Here is a 12,053-nt window from a genome sequence, read left to right as displayed (position 1 = left end):
GCAAGAAGACATTAGCTTGTCTCTTGTCTTGTACAATAAGTCATACCACTGAGCATACTTGCACAGTAAATGATTCTGTGTAATAGACAGTATTACGTGCCTAAGTACCCATGAGCAGGTGTTAAAATTGGAAGCATGCGAAGTATTCTTTTTGGGGAAGAAGTAAGAAGTTACTATTAGCAAACTCCTCATGTAGAATAGGGATTCGGCTTTATAGGGTTTTATTTATTTGTTTTTTTTCCTAATTCTGAGCCTCTACAGCAAACAGTGAAATGGGCAGGTGCTTGATTGGACCTCTGCAGTCTCAGGATTTCCAGAATCTCTTCCTGATTGCTTTTTCTTCTTTACACCACTGTTCCTTATCAGCAGCCTCCATTTGTAAATTTGAAGATATTGTATATCTTGATTTTGTTATGCCTTGTATAACCAATTTGTAATGTCTGGCTGCTTTTGGATGAACATTTGTGTAGGGACGTAAGGCACTCCCATGCTCTCCACAGCCCTTACCTGACAAACAGTACTGTGTAGCTCTGTGCTAACTCTTGGTTGCCACATCCACTTTGTTTGTAACGACAAACCCTGTATAACTGCCTCCATGTGTACTTACTCTATCTTGTTTATCTAAGTCGTCCCCTTTCATTTGAACTGTAAGGACTGTGAGCCTGTAGGCACAGATAGATGTTAGGGAGGAATGGGTCAGAAGAAGTTCCAGGAAGGAGTGGTCAGAGAAGAGTTCTTAGACAGTGTGTTGTTTCAAATAGAGAAGTAGAAATAAGCGTCCAGTAGGTAAGATTCAAAACAGCTGGATGTGTGAAAATGTGGGCATCTTTTAAGGAAAAAAAAAAGCATTTTATCAAAATGTTCTAGTTTTTCTTTGATCTGAAGCAACACTAATCAGTTTTTGCCTGTTTGCTATCACTGCAGCAGATCAAACCAGTTTCTTTTTGTAAACTCCTGAGGTGTTTAATATTAGTTTTAACGTGTTAATTTGATTATGACTTTGAAATATATTTTCATATATTTTTGCTTATTGACAGTGTACATATTAGAAAATTGATGTATATTATAAGCATAAATAAATAAACAGAGTTCATTCTACTTAAATTCATTATTCTCATTTTTATACTATCTTCATCCTTGGATACTTTTTCATTGAGGTTTTTGTGTGTATGTATCTACTTTATTATTAGAGTTTCTGATCTTTGCTTATCAGACTGTACATTTATATGCCTCTCAGCATTGTTCTGTGATTTATTAAAATCCCTGAAAATAAGCATAATATAACTTTTTTAAAAATGGTACCCAAATTTGGTGCTTATTCAGCTCATTAAAAAATATAGTAGCTTAAGAGTCACAGGAAAAAATGTGAACATGGAGAACAGAAACCATCCAGGAAAATGATACAGCCCAGATATATCAAGTTTAATGTCTCTGCTGTACACAGAATGAATACCCTTTCCTCTCCTCATTCTTATGCTGGCAATAGAACATGCATGAGAAAATTTGACTCCTAGAGTCAGTGAATTAAAAGGATGGGTTCATACCTCTTCACAGCTCTTTTTTAAAAGGATGCTTATAATTTAAAGTATGTCCTAATGGGAAGGCAAGGGTACTGGGTAACAGGCTGTTTCATATTTTAGTCTATTAGCCTTTGGCAGAGCCAAAATCCCTAAAAATAAACATAATATGACTTTTAGCATTATCACAAGTGGATTTGAAATAAAGAACAACCTGGGAATTATTTTTATTTCGCTAAGCTGGTTAATTCCTGATTATTTAATCAGAACGAAATTTAAAATTCATTTTACAAATAAAGTCATTGTATAACCAAAGGAGTTTACATCCCACTCATATGAAATTCGCTTAATTTCTATTGTATCTTTTTTATCATTAACTATTTGGTAAGAGTATGCATATATTCCCAGAGATGGTGATGAAATACCTCCAGGGAAAATGTGTTATTACCAAATATCGTTGCACTGTAATATCACCAGAAGTAAATCACAAGAAGAAAATACTGATGTATTTTGAAAAAGGTCATTGGACATTTTTGCTGATGGAATCAAGTCACATTAGAGGCATGCCATGGAAATCAGTTGACTCAGGAACTGCTGGTTTCAAAAAGAAAAATATTTCAAGAACACATATATTGTGATAATGTTCTCACACTTACAGGGTATCGGAAACTGAACTTGAAGAATCTTGTCAGTGCTATTTGTACTAAAATAGTTACATCCCCATTTGTACTGCTGAAAATGTTCTCCAGTTCCCTAGAGAGATATGCCACCTACTGAAGTCTCAGTTACTAAACTACATGAATACATTCCAGAGGAAATGGCACCCACTTTTCTTTATATTTTTTCTTTTTCACATTTCAGGGACCTGACAACTGTACAAAGTGCTCTCATTTTAAAGATGGCCCAAACTGTGTGGAAAAATGTCCAGATGGCTTACAGGGGGCAAACAGTTTCATTTTCAAGTATGCTGATCAGGACCGGGAGTGCCACCCATGTCATCCAAACTGCACCCAAGGGTAAGCATCCTTGCTGGTCAAGGACTCAACCTGGTATGTGTTGCTATTCAAAGGGTACACACCTATCCCTAATACCATCATCTAAGTGTAGAACATCGTCATACAACTATATATATATTTTTATGTGATATATTGATTTTAAGAGAAATCTTGTCTAAGAGAATGAAGAATCAAAGTAGTACCCACTCAAATACTTTTGCCTAACTGTTACCTGTAGCCATGCTACTGACACCATCATGAAGCTAGTGTCAGATATACTTTGGATGCAATATAGAAATTCTTTCAAATTATACTGGAGATTCAAATATCAGAAAAAAAACACACAGTAATAATATTTTGATTGTCTTTATTAAACCTTTAGCAGAGATTTTCTGTTTCTCTTTTTTGTGTGTCACAATCCACTTAAAGTAAGGATATCTCTCTTTGATAAATACTATCTTGGATTATTCTTTTAAGAATATGAGCAAAGGTAGCAATGGCAGAGTAAGAAGGGGAACCTAGTGATAAGTATATTAATGAAAAACAACTACTGTATTTTGTGAAAGTAACCTTGTTACAGTTTATCCTAGTGCCTAGAATTTATTTGACTGATATGGGACAATTTAAAGATGGTAAATATTTTTCTGTTTTTCAAGAGAATGTGTTGTGCAATGAATAATAATTATATTGCCTGTAATACTGATAACAGTTGAATAACAAAGACACATTATAGAAAGAAGAAAAGCATTGAACTGTAAAAGAAATAAAGTCAGTCATCTAACAAATTCCAACAACTATTTCTTTAAAGACAACAAATCTGTTTTCGTAAGAATCTTTTTTTTCTTTTCTCTAGTAGGTGAATAATTTTAGAATTAAGAGCAGTTTTACACACTCCATCTTCCTCCTGTCCATAAAACGTCTTCTTCATTATGAATGCCCACAGGCATATGCGCACACACACACACACACACACACACACACACACAGACACACACACACACACATATTGTTGAGAATCACCTTGCATACTTTATATCTGGCAGGGAAGTATGAGATTCCTTTTTTTGTTTTGAGTTGGAGTCTCACTCCGTCACCCAGACTGGAGTGCAGCGGCAGCTCCCGGCCACCGCAGCCTCGACCTGCTGGGCTCTGGCGATCCTTCCGCCTCAGCCTTCCAAGGAGCTGGAACTACAGGCGCGCGCTACCACGCCCAGCTAATTTTTTGATTTATTGTAGAGATGAGGTCTCGCTGCCCAGGCGGGTCTCGAACCCGCGGGCTCAGGCAATCCACTCACCTCAGCCTCCCAAAGGCGCGGGATGACAGGCTGAGCCACCGAGCCCGGCTGGTATGAGATTCTATAGAGAGATTTTTATGCCAGATTAAGGGCTAGCTGTTAGGAGATGTTGAAGAAGTTAAGCAAGCAACATCATTTCCTGCCAAGTGAACATCAATTTGCAGATGCTGCTAGTTTCCTACAGGTCAGAAATAAACTTTAGTCGGATCCTTAGACTGCGCGCCCTGGAACTAGAGTCTATAATACTGAGTGAGCTCTCACAGAAACAAAGATCTGAGTTTCACATGTTCTCACTCATATAGTGGACCTTGAACATCTACCATAATACTATAAAAAAAAGGACCGACAGTGGTGGGAAACTATGGGGGGGGTAGGGAGGGGAAGGGAGGTGGGACTAGCGGTAGTCAATGTCTGGGGATGGGGAGACACCCCATATTAACAAGGGTGCCTAAACGATGCATATTTGTATACCTAACCCTTAACTGTACCCCACAATTTTATAATAAAAAATGTTTTAAAAAAATAAGCTTCAGTCACTCTGTGAAGTGACAGGTCCTCAAAAGTTAAAGGAATATTCTGTCATTCAAATTCAAATTCAGCTTGGAAGAGCTAACTGCCAACTCATTGGTTTACATGTAAGCACATAGGCCTAGAATCCTGAAATTGTCACAAAGACTCAGCTTCAAGGAAACTAGAAGTCATAAACTGCTCCCCTCATGAGTTTCTGGCATACTTGAGTTCAGTATTTCATGTAAAAAACAACTGGTACTGCTGGAGCAGAAGAGTCAGCAACAGAAAGAGAGAAGTTTGCGGCTCAAACCATCCACAGGAGGATTTTATTGTTTTGCAGCTAAAATTAAACCAGTAAATTATTCAATATAATGTTGATGTCAACAGCTGTTGCCATTCAAAATGAGACCTTTTGCTGTTTTTGCAAATCTAATTACAATGAAGCCATCAGGGAAATGAAAGGGAGATCACAGAGCCATAGTCTGTATATGTGGTTGGTGTCTTCCTCTCAGACCTTTTAATCATGATTATATAAGAATGATCCAAAACATATATGGTAGGGGAAAGTAGAAATAGAGAGCCATGAACGGAGATCAATTTACACAGCAACAAAACCCGGATCTCGGTCAAAAGGGAAGCTTAAGGTGTAATTGGGAACACGTCTCCCTAGATCATTTGGGAACTCCAAGTAAATAGAAAAAAGATGCCCTTTGCAAGTCACGGCTGCAGAATTACAGTGAGACAGAATGTGAATGTTGTCCTCCCCCACATCTTCCAAGGTAAATATATTCTCCATAACTGACTTAATCCTGAAAGATGTTTTACTTTGTTTTCATTTAGCTTTCTGATAGCCTCATTATAGACCGGGTCCACTCACTTTATAAAAGTGCAGGGGTTCCAACTCTAGGGTATAATTTAGGAATTCCCCAAGAGCATTATTTCTAAGTTCCCATATGTACTCTGTTACTATGCAAGCATTGTGCTTTGAGATGCTTTACTGAAGCAACCAGGTGAGGTCAGTCCTTGCTTTTCAAATTAATATGTAGAGACAAGATCTTTCCTAGAAAGATCACAGGGACAATGGGACAAGTGACTAATCTTATTTCTAAACACATGCAATAGCTGAACCATTAGAAAGTGTGAGCTCTCCAGCCAGCTCCACTTTGGAAAATAGCTTTTCTTTTATATGCCCATATTAAGTCAGAAAATTCAAGAACCAAGTTAATAGGAAATAGTTTTTCAGGCCACATTTTTAGAAGCTTTCTGCAAATAAAATTGTCTATGTAATACCTTAAAAGCACTTTTACTACTCTAAAAGTACATTAAATATTTTGGTTCTGTCAAGTTCTTTAGATTCCTTTAAAATAGCTTAACCATTTATCTCCTATCAGAAGACTCATTAATATCCCTAGAGGAAAACAGCAGGAACACAACATTGACTCTTCTTGCCTTGACTACAGAATTCTTATTTTAAGAGCCTTTTCTCATTTCATTCATGCTTCAGCTTTATCATATTGGATACCTACTCAGCATCAGATACAATCATATGCAAGTTCAGAAATGAACAAGATACAGCTCTTGACCTCTATGAACTCACAGTCCAATAAATTTATATCCTTTAATTTATATCCTCTATTAGAAACAAGATCCTTCTCTGTAGAATTTTGAAATGATAAGCAGGAATTTAAAACTTAGGAATGTTCATATTTAAAATTAGTAAGATACAAATTTCAAGAGAATACTTGTAGACAAAGTTTAGTAAGAAAATGGTGATGAGGGCAAGAATTATAGTTTCCTCACTAACATTACTTGATTCCTTGCTTTGGTTTTATTTCAAACCAACTGCACTTTTTTACGTGAGTTGTAATATTCCTTTCATGAGGCATCTTTTAAAACTCTCATTACATGTTTTTGCTAATATTAGAATCATGATTTCATATTAGTAAGTTTCACATGTGCCTTACTCTTTCTATAATAGTTTTTAATAATTTTACATTTTACATAGTAAAAGAATTTTCATTTATAGAAGGAGAGAAGGGCTGCTTGTGGAAGTATTTTTCATAATATTTCAACGGAAAAAAATAAAAATTTTCTTCCTTCTTATTTCAAAATTTAAAGAGTTTGTCAGTATATCTAAACTGTGTTGGTTAAATGGATAAATCAAGGTGTTTATAAGTCATTATGTACCAGCAAGTGTTAAACAGAGCTCAATATTCAAAACTCCAGATACTGGCTTGAAATATGTTAATTAGAAGCATGTTAAATTTTTTTAATCTTTAGTGTAAGTATTCTACTTTGGAACACTTTTTTTATAATTCTGTTATTTCATATCTTGTTTTACTTGTTTGTGATTTTGAGTCTTTAAAAGTTTACTGTTTCCATTATTCTATGATATTGCTGAATAAATGTAAACTGTATGTGTTAATTAGCTGCTTATATAAAGTACAAAGAGTTGAAATACAATATTCATCTTTAAGTGCACAGTGGCTTGGATTTGGAAAGGATAGTGACATGTCAGTCATGCCCTCATTCTTTTTTGTCTTTCTTTTTTTCTCCTTCATTCTCAGTATAAAAATATGTTTAGCCGGGCTCGGTGGCTCAGCCTGTAATCCCGCGCCTTGGGAGGCTGAGGTGAGCGGATTGCCTGAGCCTGTGGGTTCGAGACCCGCCTGGGCAACTTGATGAGACCTCATCTCTACAAAAAATCAAAAATTAGCCAGGCGTGGTAGTGCGCGCCTGTAGTTCCAGCTACTCGGAAGGCTGAGGCGGAAGGATCACCGGAGCCCAGCAGTTCGAGGCTGTGGTGGCCGGGAGCGGCCACTGCACTCCAGTCTGGGAGACAGAGTGAGACTCCAACTCAAAAATATATGTGTGTGTGTGTGTGTGTGTGTGTGTGTGTGTGTGTGTGTGTGTGTGTGTGTGTGTGTGTGTTTAAGTCTCAAATATCCTACACAATCCCCTCAGCAACCTTTTTGACCCTACATTCTACTCCCTCAGTTCCTCCCCTCTATCTCCCTTTCATTGGTTCTTCCATCACCAATTTGTTTGTCAACCTACAGAAACCTAAATTTTAGTGACTATGACAATGACAAGTAACATTTTCTTTGAAGTTTTCATTTTACCAACTCTCTCTGCATTTTACACTGATGATCACCCCACTTCCTGGAAGTTCTTTTCTGATTTGGCTTCCAGGAGACTGCAGTTAGTTGATTTTGCGACTATGTTTTGAGCTCATCTTATGTCATATGTTACTGCAGTGCAGAGGGTGGTCTCTGCTTTTCTCGCTTTATATATCACCACCACTCTTACCTCACATTCGGCATTAAGCTTCAGCTTCCAACCTCCTCCAGGAGGTTCCCCTGACTTATGGCAGAGCTAGGTGTCCCTCTTGTACAGTCCCCCAAACCACTTTCTCTTGTCTCATAGTACACTATACACATCTGTTTGTACATCTGTTCCTTCACTAAATTCTGAGCTCACTGAGAATAAGAAAGTGTCAAATTCATCGTTTCCCCCCCCCAGCTCCTAGAACACTAAGAACACTTAGTAGGCATGCAACACAGGCTTTTATTTTTATTTTTAATGAATGAAAATCTCATTATTTACACTTTCTCCTTCATTTAAATTTCACTTGCAATTTTTTTTTAATCTTTCAAGGGTCATTATGAAGACAGATTGCAGGATAACCATAGTTTTTTTAGATTCTCACTTGGAAATAAGTAGAGTATTTTTACAAAATGATAATATGTATTTTAAAAAGCATTTTCAAGATGATATAAAAGGAAATTAGGAAAAACAATATTTTATTTTATTGTGAGCAAAATTAGCCACTTCAGAATAGAATGAAATAGAATAGAATAAAAATAATATAAGACAATTTGGAAGCTTTTTTAGTAGTTATTTTTCCATCTTTAGATATGACGGCAGGCATTTCCATGGGATAGGGAAGACAGCAAGAAGGAAAATGAACCCTATGGAAGAAATTATCCTTCCACTGAGTTTGGATATTGGCTTAGCAACCAGATGTCTCCCGTTTATGGCCTATGTCACCCATAATGAAGCAGGATACCAACATTTCTTAATATTCTAGAATCCCCAACTTCTGAAAGCCCCTCTCTCAACTAGTACTTTGTTGTTGAAATGTTGTGAACTGTGTCTGGAAATTTTTTTTCCTAAGAAAAATGATTAAAGTACTTCCTAGTTAAAAAAAAAAAAAGAAAAGAAAAAAGAAATGGCTTTGATTATGTGTAATACCAACTCAATGCTATTTACTCTTGTTACTCTGGTTGTTTTCTGCTTGTTTGCTTTATAAAGACTTTTGTCACAGGTGTGTTTTTTGTTTTTCTATTGGTTACAATTAGTCGGTGTTGCTCAAAATGAATCCTGAGAACAAAACAAACCCATTTTCCAGCTAGTAGAAATGTTATAACAGAGATTAATGAAGTAGAGAGACTGACTTACATGTTATTGTGGATAAGTTACATTAGCTTCCAGAGTTTAGTTATTTAAATGAAGGCTTTAGGAAAAAACATAATCTTTATTACCAGCCAAATTAGGCACTTCCATACAACACAGCCGTAGGAGGAATCTTGCCACAGAGCTGTATATCTTTGATGGGAGAAAAGTAAAAAAAATAACAATTCAATATATCAGAAGATAAAAAAACAATACTTCGATAATAGTTCAAAATAAAATTCTAGGGATTGTGCATTAAAATTCTGTGTTCTTACGAAATTCCATTTAAATATTAATCTCAGTGCATTTTTTAGTTACCTAGTTCTCAATGTCTTCATTTTCTTGTGTTCATTTTCTTGCAGTGTGTTCATTTTATTTGTTATTCTTTGAGGTCATTATTATGGCAGTTTAAAAACCTATTTTTGTTTGTCTGTTAAGTCACTGCTTTTATAAAAGAGAGTGTCAAGATAAACTGCAGTGTGATGAAACCAGTTAATTTGTTTTTTAAACAAATTCATGTTTAAAGATAAGTACGTTTTAAAGACAGACACCACCAAGAACAAGAATAATATGATTATGTAAAGTATCCATGAGAATAGCTTTAAAGTATGTTAAGTCGTTTTCTGCCAAAATAAATCTTTAATGAGAATTAAGCATCAGGTTATTTTAGTGTATTGGATTGCTCTTTTTTTATTGATTTTGTTTTTTACTGGAAGAAACCAAGTACATGAAAACAATCACAGTCATTGAAATATCAAATTATTCATCAAGATGCATAATCATGAATGACATAATTGAATTGGAAGTATTAAAAGTGAGTTGTATGTGCTTGGCAGTTATCCACAGAACCAGCGTAGCATTTCCTCCACTGTGGATGTGTTGCTTTGCATTCTGTTAGGGTGGTGGTTGCAATTCATTTCTGTGTATTCAACAGGCAAAATTCTCTTCACTTCCTTGGAATTCATGGTGTTCCAAAACTGTCTAATATTTATCATTAAGAAAGTAAGACAATCAATATGTATTTTACTGATTTTTTTTAAATGGCTAATTTTTCTCTCCTTGTGTTTTCTTTTTAAATTTGCATCTTCTGCAGGTGTATAGGCTCAAGTATTGAAGACTGCATCGGGCTGATGGATAGGTACTTGGTGTGCTTTCTTCCCATGTTCTTCCTCCAAGGCTCCGTGTGTGAGCACTGGTGCATGTGTGTGCATGTCCCTGTGGATTGAGAATGATGTTTTCTGTTCTGTAATTGCCTGCAGGTGTAACGGTCCCACTAGTCATGACTGCATTTACTACCCATGGACGGGCCATTCCACCTTACCACAACATGCTAGGTAACATCTACCATGTTTCCATTTTGTCGCTCAAATCCTTTCCCAATTATCATAAACGAAAAGTACTAACCAGTTGGGTTAAGTTTAAAATATATTCTAACTTACTAGAATATATTATAAATTTAATGTAATATATTATATCAAATTAGAAAGTTTGGGAAGAGGCATAAAACACTTTCCTTATCAAGCCACTTTTCTTACCTTTTTCCTTCATTCATTATGATTTCAGAGTCCTAATTAGTAATGTTATTGATTTTTAATTGTGTACAATTAAGCAGAATTTTGAATTATTAATATAAAACTTTAATAGAATATTTTTGTTAATTTTGTAGAAGGGTGAAAATAACATTTTAAGGCAGGAATTTGTAAAAACGGATCGGTACTTATAAGAGCAAGATGTTTGTTTCATTTAATTTCATTCAGTTTCTGAGTTTACATTTTTTGAACCAGTTGGCATATTCTATAGGTACAATAATTAGCACAGACAAAAGGCAATATAAAAAATTACTTTGTACAGGTAAAAGCATAATTTGGAATTAAAAATATATTGCTCACTTTTACATAAAAATCTGTACATTCATATGTGGAGTGACTTTATTCAGAATCACCAAAACTGAAAGCTACTCAAAATATACTTCACCTATGGCATATTGAGACATTATAACACTACTGAGCAATAAAAGGGAAAAAAAACTGCAGATACACCCAACAACCCAGACGGATCACACATATATTACACTAAGTGAAAGAAACCAGACTTAAAAGAATGCATATTGTATTATTTCATTCACATGGCGATCTGGAAAAGGCAAATCTATAGACACAGAAAATCGACCAACGTTGTCAGGGCCAAGGGACATTAGTCATTAGTCTGACTACAGATTGGCAGCGAGAATTTGAAGGGTTAATGAAACTCTGCTTCTATCTTGATGACGGTGGGGTTTGCACACATGCAAGTGCCTATCAAAAACTGTAGAACTGTACATTTTACTCTATATATTGCACCTCAATAAACCTGACTTTTAAAACATCTTATAAGACATTTTCTTAATAGGAAAATAGTAACTTGACCATCTTAGAAATATTGTTAGGTTTACTTATGAAACAAATCCATTGCATCTTTTGGAAGAGAGTAGTTAGTGGTAAAATATAACTAGCAAAATGAGAATCTTGAATGAAGTGTTGGCTTTTAATGTAAACGTTTGTATTGAAGTAAACATAGTGTAAAAGTACACAAAACATAATTTTAAAACTCCTTGAATTTTCTGAAATGAAACAGTTGTGCAACCATTAGCCAGATCAAGAAACAAGACAGCAACAGAACCCCAGGCGTTTCCTTGTACCCTATTTCAGGGTAACCACTGTCCTAAATTCTACCACAGGTCAGGCTGTCTGGATTTTTACTTCGTGTGCATTTAGTAATTTAGTTTATATTCAGTGCATCTGGGTTCTTTTGCTAAATATTATATTTGTGAGATTCATCTGTGTTACCAAATTTGGTCACAATTTCTTCATTCCTATGGTATTGCCTTAAAATTGCTTTTAAATCATCAAATAAATTGTCATCTTAATTTTTTTAATGAAGTAAATAGAGAAATTAAATTCTAAAAAGAAACCATGTGCTGTGGTTTATTAATTTACACAAAAGTGGCACTTTGACACTGGGGCACAATCAAAACTAATTACTATAGCTCTTTAGAGCCAGATTAAATTAAGAAAAAAATGAAAGAGAGAAAGGGAGGGAGAGAGAAAGCCTAAGAACTAAAGTGCAGTTTTATAAGTCAAGGTTCATCCTAGATTGTTCCTGTATCTATGAAATAATTTTTTTCCTTGAGGCCTTCATTAAGTCAGTGGACTTTCACTTTGAAGATTGTTTTCACATTTGTCATGTTGATTTTCTTGTAATTTTTCCAGGGGACCAGTTAGAGGCGATATAGTACAGTGATT

The 12,053-nt window shown here is 35.4% G+C and overlaps 1 protein-coding gene across 4 annotated transcripts in view; it reads left to right on the top strand.

The window, feature by feature from the left end:
- Window positions 1–12,053, top strand: part of ERBB4 (erb-b2 receptor tyrosine kinase 4) — a 750,739-nt gene that overhangs the window by 450,160 nt on the left and 288,526 nt on the right. For 2 of the 4 annotated variants that reach the window (XM_008058078.2, XM_021712356.1), the window contains exons 14-15: window positions 2,379–2,533; window positions 10,032–10,106. In XM_008058078.2, coding sequence (XP_008056269.2) covers window positions 2,379–2,533; window positions 10,032–10,106 — 230 coding nt within the window. Of the gene's footprint in view, window positions 1–2,378; window positions 2,534–9,865; window positions 9,911–10,031; window positions 10,107–12,053 lie in introns of all 4 variants that reach the window. The other 2 variants (XM_021712357.1, XM_021712355.1) reach the window with 1 other exon arrangement.

Source organism: Carlito syrichta, unplaced genomic scaffold (assembly GCF_000164805.1).
Source record: "Carlito syrichta isolate Samal-C Ts95f unplaced genomic scaffold, Tarsius_syrichta-2.0.1 Scaffold303208, whole genome shotgun sequence".
Taxonomy (NCBI): Eukaryota; Metazoa; Chordata; class Mammalia; order Primates; family Tarsiidae; genus Carlito; species Carlito syrichta.
This window is presented reverse-complemented; position numbering and strand designations above follow the sequence as displayed.